The sequence below is a fragment of the Acinonyx jubatus genome, chromosome A2, assembly GCF_027475565.1.
Source record: "Acinonyx jubatus isolate Ajub_Pintada_27869175 chromosome A2, VMU_Ajub_asm_v1.0, whole genome shotgun sequence".
Classification (NCBI taxonomy): Eukaryota; Metazoa; Chordata; class Mammalia; order Carnivora; family Felidae; genus Acinonyx; species Acinonyx jubatus.
The window spans coordinates 136,590,982-136,604,325 of NC_069383.1; the positions used below are offsets into that span (position 1 = coordinate 136,590,982).

The 13,344-nt window shown below is 41.6% G+C and overlaps 1 protein-coding gene across 5 annotated transcripts in view; it reads right to left on the reverse strand.

Annotated features, from left to right (window-relative positions):
* The window catches only part of PTPRG (protein tyrosine phosphatase receptor type G), a 709,728-nt gene that overhangs the window by 275,231 nt on the left and 421,153 nt on the right, over window positions 1-13,344 (reverse strand). For all 5 annotated transcript variants that reach the window (XM_027039123.2, XM_027039124.2, XM_027039122.2 and 2 more), the window contains one exon: window positions 12,437-12,585. In XM_027039123.2, coding sequence (XP_026894924.1) covers window positions 12,437-12,585 — 149 coding nt within the window. The remainder of the gene's footprint in view (window positions 1-12,436; window positions 12,586-13,344) is intronic.

A 13,344-nucleotide genomic window follows, 5' to 3' on the forward strand; every position in this document is an offset into this window, starting at 1 on the left:
GAATGAGCCATGAGAAGGGATAATCGGGGAGAGAACATTCTGGACTGAGGACACAGCTGGTGGAAATGAGGTAGGGAGCTTGAGGGGTGGGAGGAGTGAGAGCCACGTCCAGTAAGGCCTCATAGGGCCAAGTAGGATATTTGGATTTATTCAACATGGGACTAGAAACCACTGGAAGGTTTTTAAACAAAGGAAAAACATATTGCGATGCAAGCATTTAGAAGAACACTCTGGTCACTAGATGAGTGGACTGTCGGGGGCAAGAGAGAGCTCTCAGGAATCTATAGCAATGGTCAAAGGCCGACCTGGTGATGGCTTGAACCAGGCTGGGAAGAGAAGAAAAGAAAAGAAACTGATGAATTGGGAGTGTGCCGTCCAATGTAACTGGAGGATCAGGACACAAGAATAATGGCTAACATCAAGGAAGCTCTTAGAATGTGCCAGGTGCTGGTGGAAGCACTGACCTCTACTATCTCAGAGTAAGCCTTCCAAAAGGGGGTTTGTTTCATTATTATTGTGTTTCATCACTGCACTATGTTACGTTCTTCTTTTTTAAGTTTATTTATTTATTTTGAGAGAGACAGATGCAGGGGTGCAGAGAGAGAGGGAGAGAGAGAATCCCAAGCAGGCTCCACACTGTCAGCACAGAGCCCGACGCGGGGCTCGAACTCATGAAACCGTGAGATCATGACCTAAGCTGAAACCAAGGGTCAGACACTTAACCAAGGCCTGGGCCACCCCGGCACCCCACATTACATTCTTCTTTAATGTACAACAAATAGTATGTAATCAAAACTCACATATAATGTGTACAACACAAAATCTAAATATTACATAATCAAAAATTTAAAAGAATTTTAAAAAGTGAAAGAAAATGCTATAAAATAATACAGAGTCGTCAGTTATCCGTGATCTTCTAAAACCAAGAAATATAAACTTATCATAAGAGATAAGCATCCCTATCCTATCTCCCTCAATTAGCATGCTCTTCCCTCAAAATACTCAGAATTCATTCAGAATTCAGGCACGAGCCACCATCACCTCTCCTGAAATATCATAATTATCTTCTGACTTCAGTGGCCACAAGTGTTTCCTATGGCCATGTGTAGCCAGAAGGATCCTTCTAAAATCTAAGCCAGATAACGTCCACTTTCTGCTGAGGACATTCCAAGGGCTTTCTATCTTGGCCGGGGCAAAAGCAACTGGGCTGCCCATGGTCCACCAGGCCTTGTATCATCAGGACCCCAACTATTTTGTAGACTATATTACTGTCACTCTGCCCTTTGCTTGCTCAAACATGCAGGGCAAGCTTCTGCCTCAGGGCCTTAGCACCTACTAAAACAAAAGCCACTTGAGGCCAGGGCATTCTGTGTCCTACACAGAGAAGGCCCTATTAAGCAACTGAATGAACATCACTGATAATTTAGAAATGAAAGATGAGTGTCAAAACGTAATTTAAACATTTTACACAGCATCAAGGTATGGGAAAGAACTCCCCACCGAACTACGTGGGACAGCATTTCCCCTACGTAGAAAATTCTCATCATTAACCTCTCAGGATGTTACAAAAAACAAAAAACAAAAAAAAAAAACAGTTCCAAGGTCAACTGAGTTTGGGAGATTCCTGGTTACAAGCAAGTTTCTCTCAAAAATTTTATTACATTGGCCCATTATCAAGCAACAAGAGGAAGGTATAGTAGGCAACGTTTCCTAAACGTATCTGACCCCAGATCACTTTTTGTGCAGATCATTTAGACCAACTAACAGAATCCAGAAAATGTACCAGGGGCTGCCACACATGGTTATGATGTTTCAACCCACAGGTACTCTGCCAACACATAAACGTGAATAAATACAGTGATGACAGAGAGAGACAGAGAGACAGAGACAGAAACAGGAGCAATTGTAAAGGCAGAACCAGGCTGAGAAATGGCAGAGCACGGAATGAGTTTTCTTTCACCCCTAGCCTCCTTGAATCAGGGGATGGCGAACCCTGAAGCAATACAGTAAGAAGATTCCCTGAAATACTGAACTTTATAAACTGATGCAGTAAAGGTTTTAACAAGGAGATTCAGAAATCGAAGCTCTATCCGTAGAGTAAAAGCTGGGGTTTAGGAGTCATTTTATCATTAACCCAAATATCTTTCATGTATTAACCTGAGTTTTAAAGCCCTGTCTTCTAAGACATCCTCAAACATTCAAGAGATGAAATTCATATTTCTAAGTAAAATAAGGTTTTGGTGAATTTGCCCAGCTGGTGTCTCCATATATCACAGTAAATGTACCCAGAGCGGTATCTGTGCTCAACACAGAGCCAGGCCACGCACCCGGGGAAGTAAGCTTTAGGAGTTTCCTCTCCCTTCCATTAAATGGGGGGTGGAGGGGTACTATGAAACTCCATGCTGGGGATTTAAAGGGGAGTGAGGAAATAGACTTTCTTTCAATCCTGACTTCTTTCTGTTCCTTATAAATCTTCTTCACTGTTCTTTCTGAGTGGCGGTGGCACTAAAGAATTTGCTAAAAGCTTTAGATTTAAGATGGCTTGAAACCTTCCTGCTCAAATATTTGACAGGACAGGGGAAAAAAAAGTGCAGGGGCGATGTTTCTGAGCCTTATGCCCATAAATCCTCCTGACCTGAACTTACAATACATCTGATCTGGCCGCCTGAGGTCTCTACCTTCAGTGCACAAAGGTCTCCCTGAGCCGGTGTTATTTGAGTTCCTCAGCTTGGAAACAGACTCTGAGAAAAATAGTATTCAAAGCCTCAAAGCCCTGGGAACAAATGTTATAAAAATAAATAAATAAGTAAGGGGGAAATACTGAATGCTTATAAAAAAAGAAGGTGGAAGAGGAGGAGGAGGAGGGGAAGAAAAAGAAGAAGAAGAAGAAAGAGAAAGAAGAAGAAGAAGAAGAAGAGGAAGAGGAAGAGGAAGAAGAAGAAGAAGAAAAAGAAAAAGAAAAAGAAACAGAAACAGAAACAGAAACAGAAACAGAAACAGAAAAAGAAACAGAAAAAGAAAATCCTGAATCACATCCAGGTGAAGACTTTCAACAACCAGGTCAGATCCCAATAGAAAACTGAATTGCACATAGTTTTTGGTTGGGAAAGGAAAAAAAAGGTGAAAATTATTACAAATTCAGCATAAAAATCCCTCTTTAAAATTTCTGTAAGTCCTTTGGCTAGTTTAGTGTCTAAATTCCATTAGTGTGAAACCTATGGCCAACTGATCTTTGACAAAGCAGGAAAGAATATCCAATGGAATGAAGACAGTCTCTTAAGCAAGTGGTGCTGGGAAAACTGGACAGCGACAAGCAGAAAAATGATCCTGGACCACACTTTCTTACACCACACACAAAAATAAACTCGAAATGGATGAAAGACCTCAATGTAAGACAGGAAGCCATCAAAATCCTCAAGGAGAAAGCAGGTAAAAACCTCTTTGACCTTGGCCACAGCAACTTCTTACTGGTCTCCGGAGGCAAGGGCAACAAAAGTAAAAATGAACTATTGGGACTGCATCAAAATAAAAAGCTTCTGCACTGCGACGGAAACAATCAGAAAAACTAAAAGGCAACCAACGGAATGGGAGAAGATATTTCCAAATGACATATCAGATAAAGGGTTAGTATGCAAAATGCATAAAGAACATATCAAACTCAACACCAAAAAAACAAATAATCCAGTGAAGAAATGGGCAGAAGACATGAATAGACACTTCTCCAAAGAAGACATCCAGATGGCCAACCGACACATGAAAAAATGCTCAACATCACTCATCATCAGGGAAATACAAATCAAAACCACAATGAGATACCACCTCACACCTGTCAGAATGGCAAACATTAACAACTCAGGCAATGACAGATGTTGGTGAGTATGTGGAAAAAGAGGATCTCTTCTGCACTGCTGGTGGGAATGCAAACTGGTGCAGCCACTCTGGAAAAGAGTATGGAGGTTCCTCAAAAAACTAAAAATAGAACTACCCTACGACCCAGCAATTGCACTACTAGGCATTTGTCCAAGGGATGCAGGTGTGCTGTTTCGAAGGGACACACGCACCCCCATGTTTATAGCAGAACTATCAACAAAAGCCAAAGTATGGAAAGAGCCCAAATGTCCATTGATGGATGAATGGATAAAGAAGATGTGGTGTGTATATATACACACACACACACACACACACACACACACACACACACACAATGGAGTATTACTCGGCAATCAAAAAGAATGAAATCTTGCCATTTGCAACTATGTGGATGGACCTAGAGAGTATTATGCTAAGTGAAATTAGTCAGTCAGAGAGACAAATATCATAGGACTTCACGCTCATATGAGGACTTTAACATACCAAACAGATGAACATAGGGGAAGGGACGCAAAAATAATATAAAAACATGGAGGGAGACAAAACATAAGAGACTCTTAAATATGGAGAACAGAGCATTGCTGGAGGGGTTGTGGGAGGAGGGATGGGTTAAATGGGTAAGGGGCATTAAGGAATCTACTCCTGAAACTACTGCTCACTGAAACCATATGCTAACTAAGTTGGGTGTAAATTAAAAAAATAAATAAACTCCATTAGTGTGGTCTGGAACCCTTAAGTGTACACGTTTTAGTCATAGGAGCCACTACATGCATGTGGTTCCTGAGCATATGATCACTGGCCAGTCTAAGTGTAAAATACATACAAGATTTCAAAGAAAGTACCAAAAAAAGAATGTAGAATAGCTTGGTAATAATTTTTTATATCGATTACATGTTGAAATAGTAATATTATAATGTATTAGGGTAACAATAATAGATTGTTAAAATCGATTAAAAATTAATTGATTTTCTAACAATTATTATCATATAACATAAATTATATAAGGTAAGTTAGTAAAGTCAAATAAAATCACTTGTTTCTTTTTGCCTCTCTTAATGTGGTTGCCAAAAATTTCAAAGTACACTGAATGGCTCCCATTCTGTTTTCTATCAGACAAGTGCTGCCTTACATGATTGAAAATAGACAGAAGTGGCCAATCCACACAAAATCCAGTGCTTTCTACAATACCTCTAGGCAAAGAGCTGATGGCACTTCCTGTTTCTCTCACTTTCCTCTCTGTATGTTTTACCAGTGGTTCAGCCATGTTTGAACATTTAAAGCCCTTTGATACTTTTTCCTTCCTGTAATCCAATAAACAGCAGTTAAGATTCCAACAAAATTATTTCTACTGCATCAGTGATTCTAAAAACAACCTAAAGCAATGGCAAGAACAACGAGAAAATGATTTATCAAATAAAAGGAATGCTGGTTAAGATTTTGTAGACACTGGAGCCTAGATTCTGAAGTCCTAACAATAAATCTCAGCCAAGCCACTTACCTTTCCAGAAACTCAGCTGTCCCAACTTAGAGCACAGCAAGGGCACCTCCCTCATAAGGTAGGTGAGAAAATTAAAGGAAGAATATCTAGAATGTTGCTGACACAGGTAATGCTTACTAAATGGTGTCTACAGTATCATCATTATGATGAAAACCACCAGCACCAACACTGCAAGCCTTCTTTTCGGTTGTCTGAGGGCTCTGCCGGAGTCATCAAGTTTCTAGGTTGAAATTATCTCCAATTTACCTGGGTTTTCTTTTTGCGATGTCCTCTGCCCTTCTGTGATTATCAGGGCAATTCAACCAGGTATCAACACACTATGTGTCACTGACACACCATCAAACAGCCCCGAGCCAAGTTCACATCTAAAGAAGACCGTGTGTGATGAGGGCTGTCAGACATTATGGACATTTACCACGCCAGGGGCAAGGCTTTTCTGCTTCGCCAAATCAGTTCTCTGGCTTTGTACAACCAAGGCATTCACTTCTCCACGGAGCATCCTCTAAGTCCTGGGGCCTCCTCCCATGTTCTTCTTAATTAACACAGGATAGACACATAAAAGATCAGCCAGATGGAAATGAAGTATTTCACCAGCAAAGGATGAAACATTCTGCTCAGAAATGGAATCTGTATTTCAATAAAGTCATTCATTAAATTTTAACCAATTCCCTCACCATTTGATGGCAGTCACTACAGAGAAAAACCCGACTGGCCACACCATGGAGCAGCAAACACCAGATAACCAGGGACAATCTCCTTGACGCTTCCAATGTTCCGTGAGGAAGAGTGACAAGGAAAACAGGCACTGCCTTGAACACATCCACAAAGGACTCTCCAACGCACAAAGCAACGTTTCAGAGAAACTGCACAATTCCGGGAATTTCAGTAAAGTACAAGGCAGGGTGAAAGAATCACCATGATGTGGCAAAACTTATTTTTCATAGAAGATGTCTCTGGGTGCCTGGGTGGCTCAGCTGGTTAAGTGTCTGACTCTTGACTTTGGCTCCAGTCACAACCTCATGGTTTGTGAGTTTGAGCCCTGCATCGGGCTCTGCGCCCACAGCACCGAAGCTGCTTGGGATTCTCTTCCCCTCTCTCTCTGCCTCTCCTCTGCTTGCTCTCTATCTCTCCCAAAATAAATAAAAATAAAAAATGAAAAAAAGAAAATGTCTCAATCTTCCTTTAATGACAGCTCTAAAGACAGACGAAGCAAGATACTATCAGGTTCATAATGACCATTGTTTTATGAACAAGCCAAGGTGGTTTTATAATTGTTAAGATAAGAGAAATAAAAATTACCATTAGTGTCTTCTGGAAAAACTTACCTGAATGGGACCCCATTTCTTACCGGAATAGGGAATAAAGGAGAACAGGAGAAAATTTTAAACCTCATTTCCAAAAAAGGGGGAATTGTTACCAAATTGCTTAACTTAAACTGAGGAAGGAGTGGGACAGTGGGCTTATAAAAGTCTGGGGGAAAATGGAGTTAAATAAAGGTAAATACATTTCTTCAGCGGAAGACTCTTCAAATGTCTTTAATATGCTAATATTTAAAATACATCTTCAAGAAGGCATTTTGTGTATAAATTTATTTCCAGCAGAAAAGAAGGGTTACATAAAGGAGTAGGAGCCAAAGTGAACATTTAGTCTGTGTTCTAGAAAGTCATACTACTGGGGCACCTGGGTGGCTGGGCTCAGTTGGTTAAGTGCCGACTTTGGCTCAGGTCACGATCTCATGGTTCACGATTTCAAACCCCCTCGTTGGTCTCTTTGCTGACAGCTCAGCGCCTGGAGCCTGCTTTGGATCCTGTGTCTCCCTCTCTCTCTGCTCCCCCCCTCCCCCTGCTCACGCTCTGTCTGTCTTTCTCTCAGAAATAAAATAAACATTAAAAAAAAATTCAGAAAATCACACTACTGAAGCCAGGGACCAATATGAGAACTTAGCCTCTGGTGGACAGGCCCACATCTGACTCATGTAGCATCCTGCCATGTTTGCAGGAGTGTAGCGAGTGACAATGTGGCAGGCCTCTGTGTGGGTCACAAGTGCACGAGCTCACCTGGGTGAAGGAAGGCCGATGCACATCACCTAGGACGTTAATCTGAGGGCCCAACAGAAAGAGAACCGTCTAACCAGGATGTAACAGGAACGATGGAAGAACCAAGATCTATTTCACAAAATAAAAGGCAGAACATGAGCCTAACTCTAGGCAGGCAGAGGGAAGCTGGGCAGACAGAGGGAAGACAAGAGAAGGTCAAGGTAGAGCCCCCAGGCAGAATGTTAAAGGGGGAAAGAGATCACAGAGCAAGGTCAGCCTACAACAAGCAACTTCTTGCTCCCTGAACAAAACTTAGCTCTAAGAATGTCGTTTACCAACACCAGATCGTTCCTGCACTCACTGGGCCCACCAAGGTGACAACGTGTCTGTGTCATGGCTGGAACTAACCCACACTCCTGGGAACATAAACCAGTGGTGCCATGCTATGGACCCAGTTTTTAAAACACAGGCCCGTAAGTTATCAGTGGTGATGAAATCTCAAAAGCTTGCAAGACCAAAGGTGTTCTGTTATTACAGTTATTTATGATTCGGGTGCAAAAGCCAATTTGGTGGTAAAACCCGAAGTGAAGAGATATGGAGCCATTTAGAATACTGAGATTTCATTCACCTCCATGCTCCAGAAAAATTAACGCATTCAAGGAGTAGAGTGGCAGACCCGACTAGGGTCCTCAGTAATATGTATAGCATGCGTATCCTACTACCTTTCCCGAAAAAAAATCCTGAATTCTAAAACATCTGGCCTCAAGGGTTTCAGCTAAGGGACTGTAGACCTGTACCATATGGTGATGTGTACGTGGTGTATATTAGGAAAAATGCCTTTTCTTCCATTCACTTGCCGGGATGCTCTAAGCAGTGCCGAAATGAACGAGCTGTGAGTTTCCTTGGAAAGGGCATATATAATCAGTTTGGATCATTTAAGCTTATTGAAGACTCCAACTCATAAAGTACCAATAAGTCTGAATCAACAACTCCTGCGATCTCTTATTGTAATAAACAAGATTTTAATTACCTTACACAACAAGTATGCAATGAACCTCCACTTTAATGGAGCTATCAGAGGTTTTATCTGGAGATTTCTCTTTGCATTAACCCCAACTTCAGCTATTAGTAGAAACACTGCATGATTCAATCCTATTAGTGTTACATGAACCTTTATTTAAGTTACCAATCACAGAACAGGGGATGAGAGTGTGCAAAGGGAAAGCGTAGGATAGGGTAGAAGCTGATATAGATAACTGTGGTTGCAGAGATAACACAAAGTTGTGTAGCCATGGAAGAACGGGAACAGGACATACCACTGTTTTAATCACTGGAATGTTGTGAGCCTTTACACTTGAAGAATACTTAATCACATCTGCAAAATCCTTTTTGCCATATAAGGTAATATATATATTCATAGGTTTCAGGGATTACTGAGGGGACATCTGGAGGGGGGCACCATCCTGAATATCGAAACCCGCAATGATCTCTCTTTATTCCTTCAACTTACCACGTATCTCCTGCCTTAGGTCTTTGCATGCCCCTGTTCTATGGACTAGCTCCGATTTATCTCTTCTCTCTTAATTAATATCACTTAATAAATACCTTGTAGCTTAATAAATATCTGTCTAGAGGCCTTCCATAGCTCATGACAAAATATCCCTCTCCTTCAGAGACAATATCCCAACTGCTATCACACAGCTACTTATGTGACCGCTTGTTCAATTTCTGTGTCATTACCAGAGTGTAAGTACCTTAAGGGTAGGGGTCCCGGCTTACCGGTTTACCTTTATAACCCAGTGCTTACATGACAGAAGGCACTCAAGTAAAGTTTGCTGCTAGGCAAGGAATAAAGCTGCATATATATAGGAGGTGAGGGCATGGGAGGATCCAAATTGGGTCTCACCTCCTAAGCATGGCATTGTAATCGGATTCCAACTTTGTTCCCTAACTTACACTGAGCTGTAATGATTGGTGGCTACTGAAGAGCTCTTATTTCATTTTTACAAGGCCATTTATTTTTCTATTAGGATGTTTTCAAGTGTAGGAATTCCAAGACCAAGTCCAGGACTCCAGCCAGGACAACGTGGGGAGGTCTGGCTTCTGGATGTGTAGGAAGCTGTTGTAGGTGACCTCAAGGCATTCCTGGAGGGGAGTGGGGGGGTGGGCAGCAAAACCTACAAAGTTGGGTTTGTTGCAACTGAGCCTCAGGGAGCAGGTCCCGATTCTTGCGGGCCACAGGCTTACAATTCAGCCTGCGGGGCTGGAGCACTGAGGCAGCTGCTGAAATAAATACCTGAGGTCGTGACTTAGCTCCCAGCGGAGCCCAAAGGAACTGGGACCAGCAATGTTCTCACCCAACAGGCAAGGTACATTTCTCTCTAAAGTCCACAAGAGGATAGAAGGACTTCTCAGGCACAAAGTCCTCAATATTCAAATGTACTTACAATGATGCCACACAGGGAAAAGAAGGAAGGTCAGTTACAGCTAAGCATACCACTTTCTCTACTTCAAAGCCTCCTAACAGCCACATTTTGGGTGGCGTAATTCTTTGGGGGCTGTGCTATGAATGGGATGTTTAACAGCATCCCTGGCCTCTACTCACTAGATTCCAGTAGCATACCACTGGCCCTAACAGCGACAACCAAAAACGTCCCCTGACAATGCGTAATGTCCCCATGGGTGGGGAACGTTGGTCTCTAGTTGAGAACCAATCCCACTGCAATCTTTAACCACATCTCTTCTCTGACTCTGTATGCAAGGCAAATAAGTAATTGCCCCCATGCTGACAAATGACTACAGGATACATGACAATTATTTACTTTCATTTTAATTTCTTAGAAAACAATATAGTTATAGGGAACAAAATAAACCAAGTCCGAGATGTTCAAACTGTAAGAACATCAGAGAGCGTTCCTATAGATAAAGAGCTCAAATAAAGCAATTTAACGTTAAAATATTATAGACGTGTTTCAAGCAAAGGTGAGCAACTTTCCTTGCATATTTTAAGGTTAAATCCAATCCCATTACCTTTGACCTCTTGAAATTCAAGTTCCTCTAAATATACTCACTAAGTAATTTAACACGTTTATCACATGGAAAACAAAACAAAACAACAAAAACCAAAAAACAAAACAAGCTACGAACCAGAGGGACCTCAATGAGAAACCCAATTAATACAGGCAGCCTTACCATCTGACATTACTTGACAGAAATAAATTCAAACAACTTGGTGGAATAATAAATCTGTGCATTGTAGCTGCCATTTCTAATTAGCTTCTGAATTTCAGGGCACTCTTTGAGTAAAAGAAAACTGAAATATTCATTTAAAGTAGTAAGTTTGATAAAGTAGTACTAGTTTAATGCATCTAGTCCATGCATTTTTCCAAATCTGAATGGGCCAGGAGGAAGAGCCAGGCCCGTCTCTGCATTAAGGGATGTAACTAGAACAAGGCAGAAGTTTCCAGTTCCTATCTCTCGAGCTCTTCTCTACCAAGGCAGCCGCCAGAATAAGTTTTCAATCTTTCAAAGCACGGGTCTTTTGTCCCAACAACACCAGCTAAATAAATGATAACCCAATTCTAAGACAAAGAGGTCGTAAAGAAAAACCAACTGGACACAAACCATCCGTTCAACTCACGCTGCGGTCAGCAAGAACAGAAGGGAAACCCCAAACTTTTAAAAGGACGCTGTAATTTTGCCTTTAGGAATCACGTCTTCAAGTACAAATAAAGCTAAGATTTCTAAGAAATGATTCATTCAGTATACAGGAGGAGGAGAGCCCATTAAGCAGAAACCCTACTCAGGAGTCCTTTAACACGTGTGACTAGCACAGGAAGCCCCACAGATAGAAGGGTCTTAATACCCAAAATGTGTCAGGTGGACAAGAAAAAAACGGGAAGCGTTTTCTCAGAATAGTTGTCTGGTTTCTCCAGCGATCACAGGTAAGAGACAAGGTTATATGCGAATATGAGCATCTCCGAAAAAAGAAATACTACTGCTTCTCTCAGTTTATAGGGATTCTTCACTTAAGCTTCAAGGATGCCTAAATGGCCCAGAAATGGGCTTGAGGAGCTAAGGTGAATGACGAAATCCTATAAACGATATGCAAATCTGTGTGTATATCCACGTACTTTCCCTGTATGGAAGGGGATCTCAAGTATTCATCTGATTATCAAAGTAGGTCATGACTTAATAGAAGGTGCCAAACACTAAGAATCTAGTCAGAGGCTTGAGCCCATTCAGTTCTTCCACAAACGTGTACAGCTTACCACATGGGGAGCCAAACAGCCACCAGACTTGATCATGATGAAAAGTAAAAATCAAGTTAGCAATAAAAGGGGTGAGCTGTCCCCACCCAATATTAATGAAGGAGTTTGGAGACTTGTTCCCTCCCGCCCTCCCCCAAAAGATACAAACCATCTACTGTACGTACCCACATCTTCTGTCTAGCAGCATGGATCTTTGAGAAAACGGACAGTTAAGGCAAAATGTCATCACTGATCCCAGCAATGCTATCCGCGAGTTACACCACCAATGGCCACAGCCTCTTTCTTGACAGCCGGCAGGAGCAAAGAAACCTTACAACAACTGCCCTACCGACAAAAGGTTCTGAGACTCCGCTTCACACATCAACTAACTTTTCTCTTTTCTAAAGGGTGAAAACAGTCCCCTGAGTTTCATAGAGAATTTCACCTTTAGAAAGTGGGACTTCAGAAACAGTAAAGACACTTGTGTCAAAGGAAACAAATGGTTGAAAAATCCTCAGCCTGGGCGGGGGGGGGGGGGGGTAGTCTCCTCAAACCATGAGGCCCGGGACTTCCCCATCCGGGACTTCCCCATGCTTCTCCAGTTAAACAAAGATGAGAAGCTTGTGGAGGGCTATACACGTGTCATGCTGCATTTAAAAGATTGCCAGAGACAAAGGTATGGAGGGTGCAAGTTTGATTTGCAAAGTCACTGGGGGTAAACCCAAAGCACCTCATTAACGTGAAGACCCAAAGCAGGGCTACACTTGACATCTCGTTCTCACCTCCACAGGAAAGCGCCTCCCATTGATGCTGTGTTCAGAACCTGCAGAGCCATTGCTATGGCCCCAGTGAAATTCCACCTTCTCGGCTTTGAATCTGCCAGGCAGGCCAGCACCACTGACAAAATAGTCGTCCTTTAGAAGGATGGCAACTGTATAAAACGGAAGGGAAGGGAAACAAAGTGAGTTTCAAAACAAAACTTGAATGACATCTTCCACCGCTGCAAATAAAGTCCATGATTACATGATGTGAATTATTTCCTCACGCTCCTGTTTGAAAAACAAGTCAAAAACACTAGTTTGAATAAATTAGCACAATCTAGCTGCAGAATGTTCTCAAGCACCAGTTCACTCTAAATCATGAAAATTCCCAGGGAATGATCTCAGAATTTCTTATGCATTTCATAGATAGAAAAAAAGAAAAGAAAAGAAAGAAAAAGAACGGAGACAGGAAGAGAGTAAGTCGCTCTGAATGAGAATTGTCTAAGTCTGCCTGACAACCCAAATTATCTGGAGAGTGAGATCTTTCTTTTTGTAAGCTTGGATTCCTGGGGCTACCCTAAGGTTCAAGGTCTGGAACGAGATGGGAAAAACATATGAGAAGACAGATGTAAGAGGCACGACTCTTTAATTAGAAAATTTAGGCAAAGATATCGTTAAATAAAATTTGCAGCTTCTTCCAATTTTAAGGCAATATCAGTGGGCACACAGCCAGAGTTAGGGTTATATTCATTGTATTTGATAACGGTGCACAGGAAAATGCTGGGAAAATTGTATTCATTAAGTCACTCAAATTATTGCAGATAACCATATTTAATTTAATGCTTCTTTTTATTCCATGTATAGAAAAATTTTACTTGGCCCATCCAAAAGAACACCTAAGAATTCCATAACATAGGGAAACTTAGTCA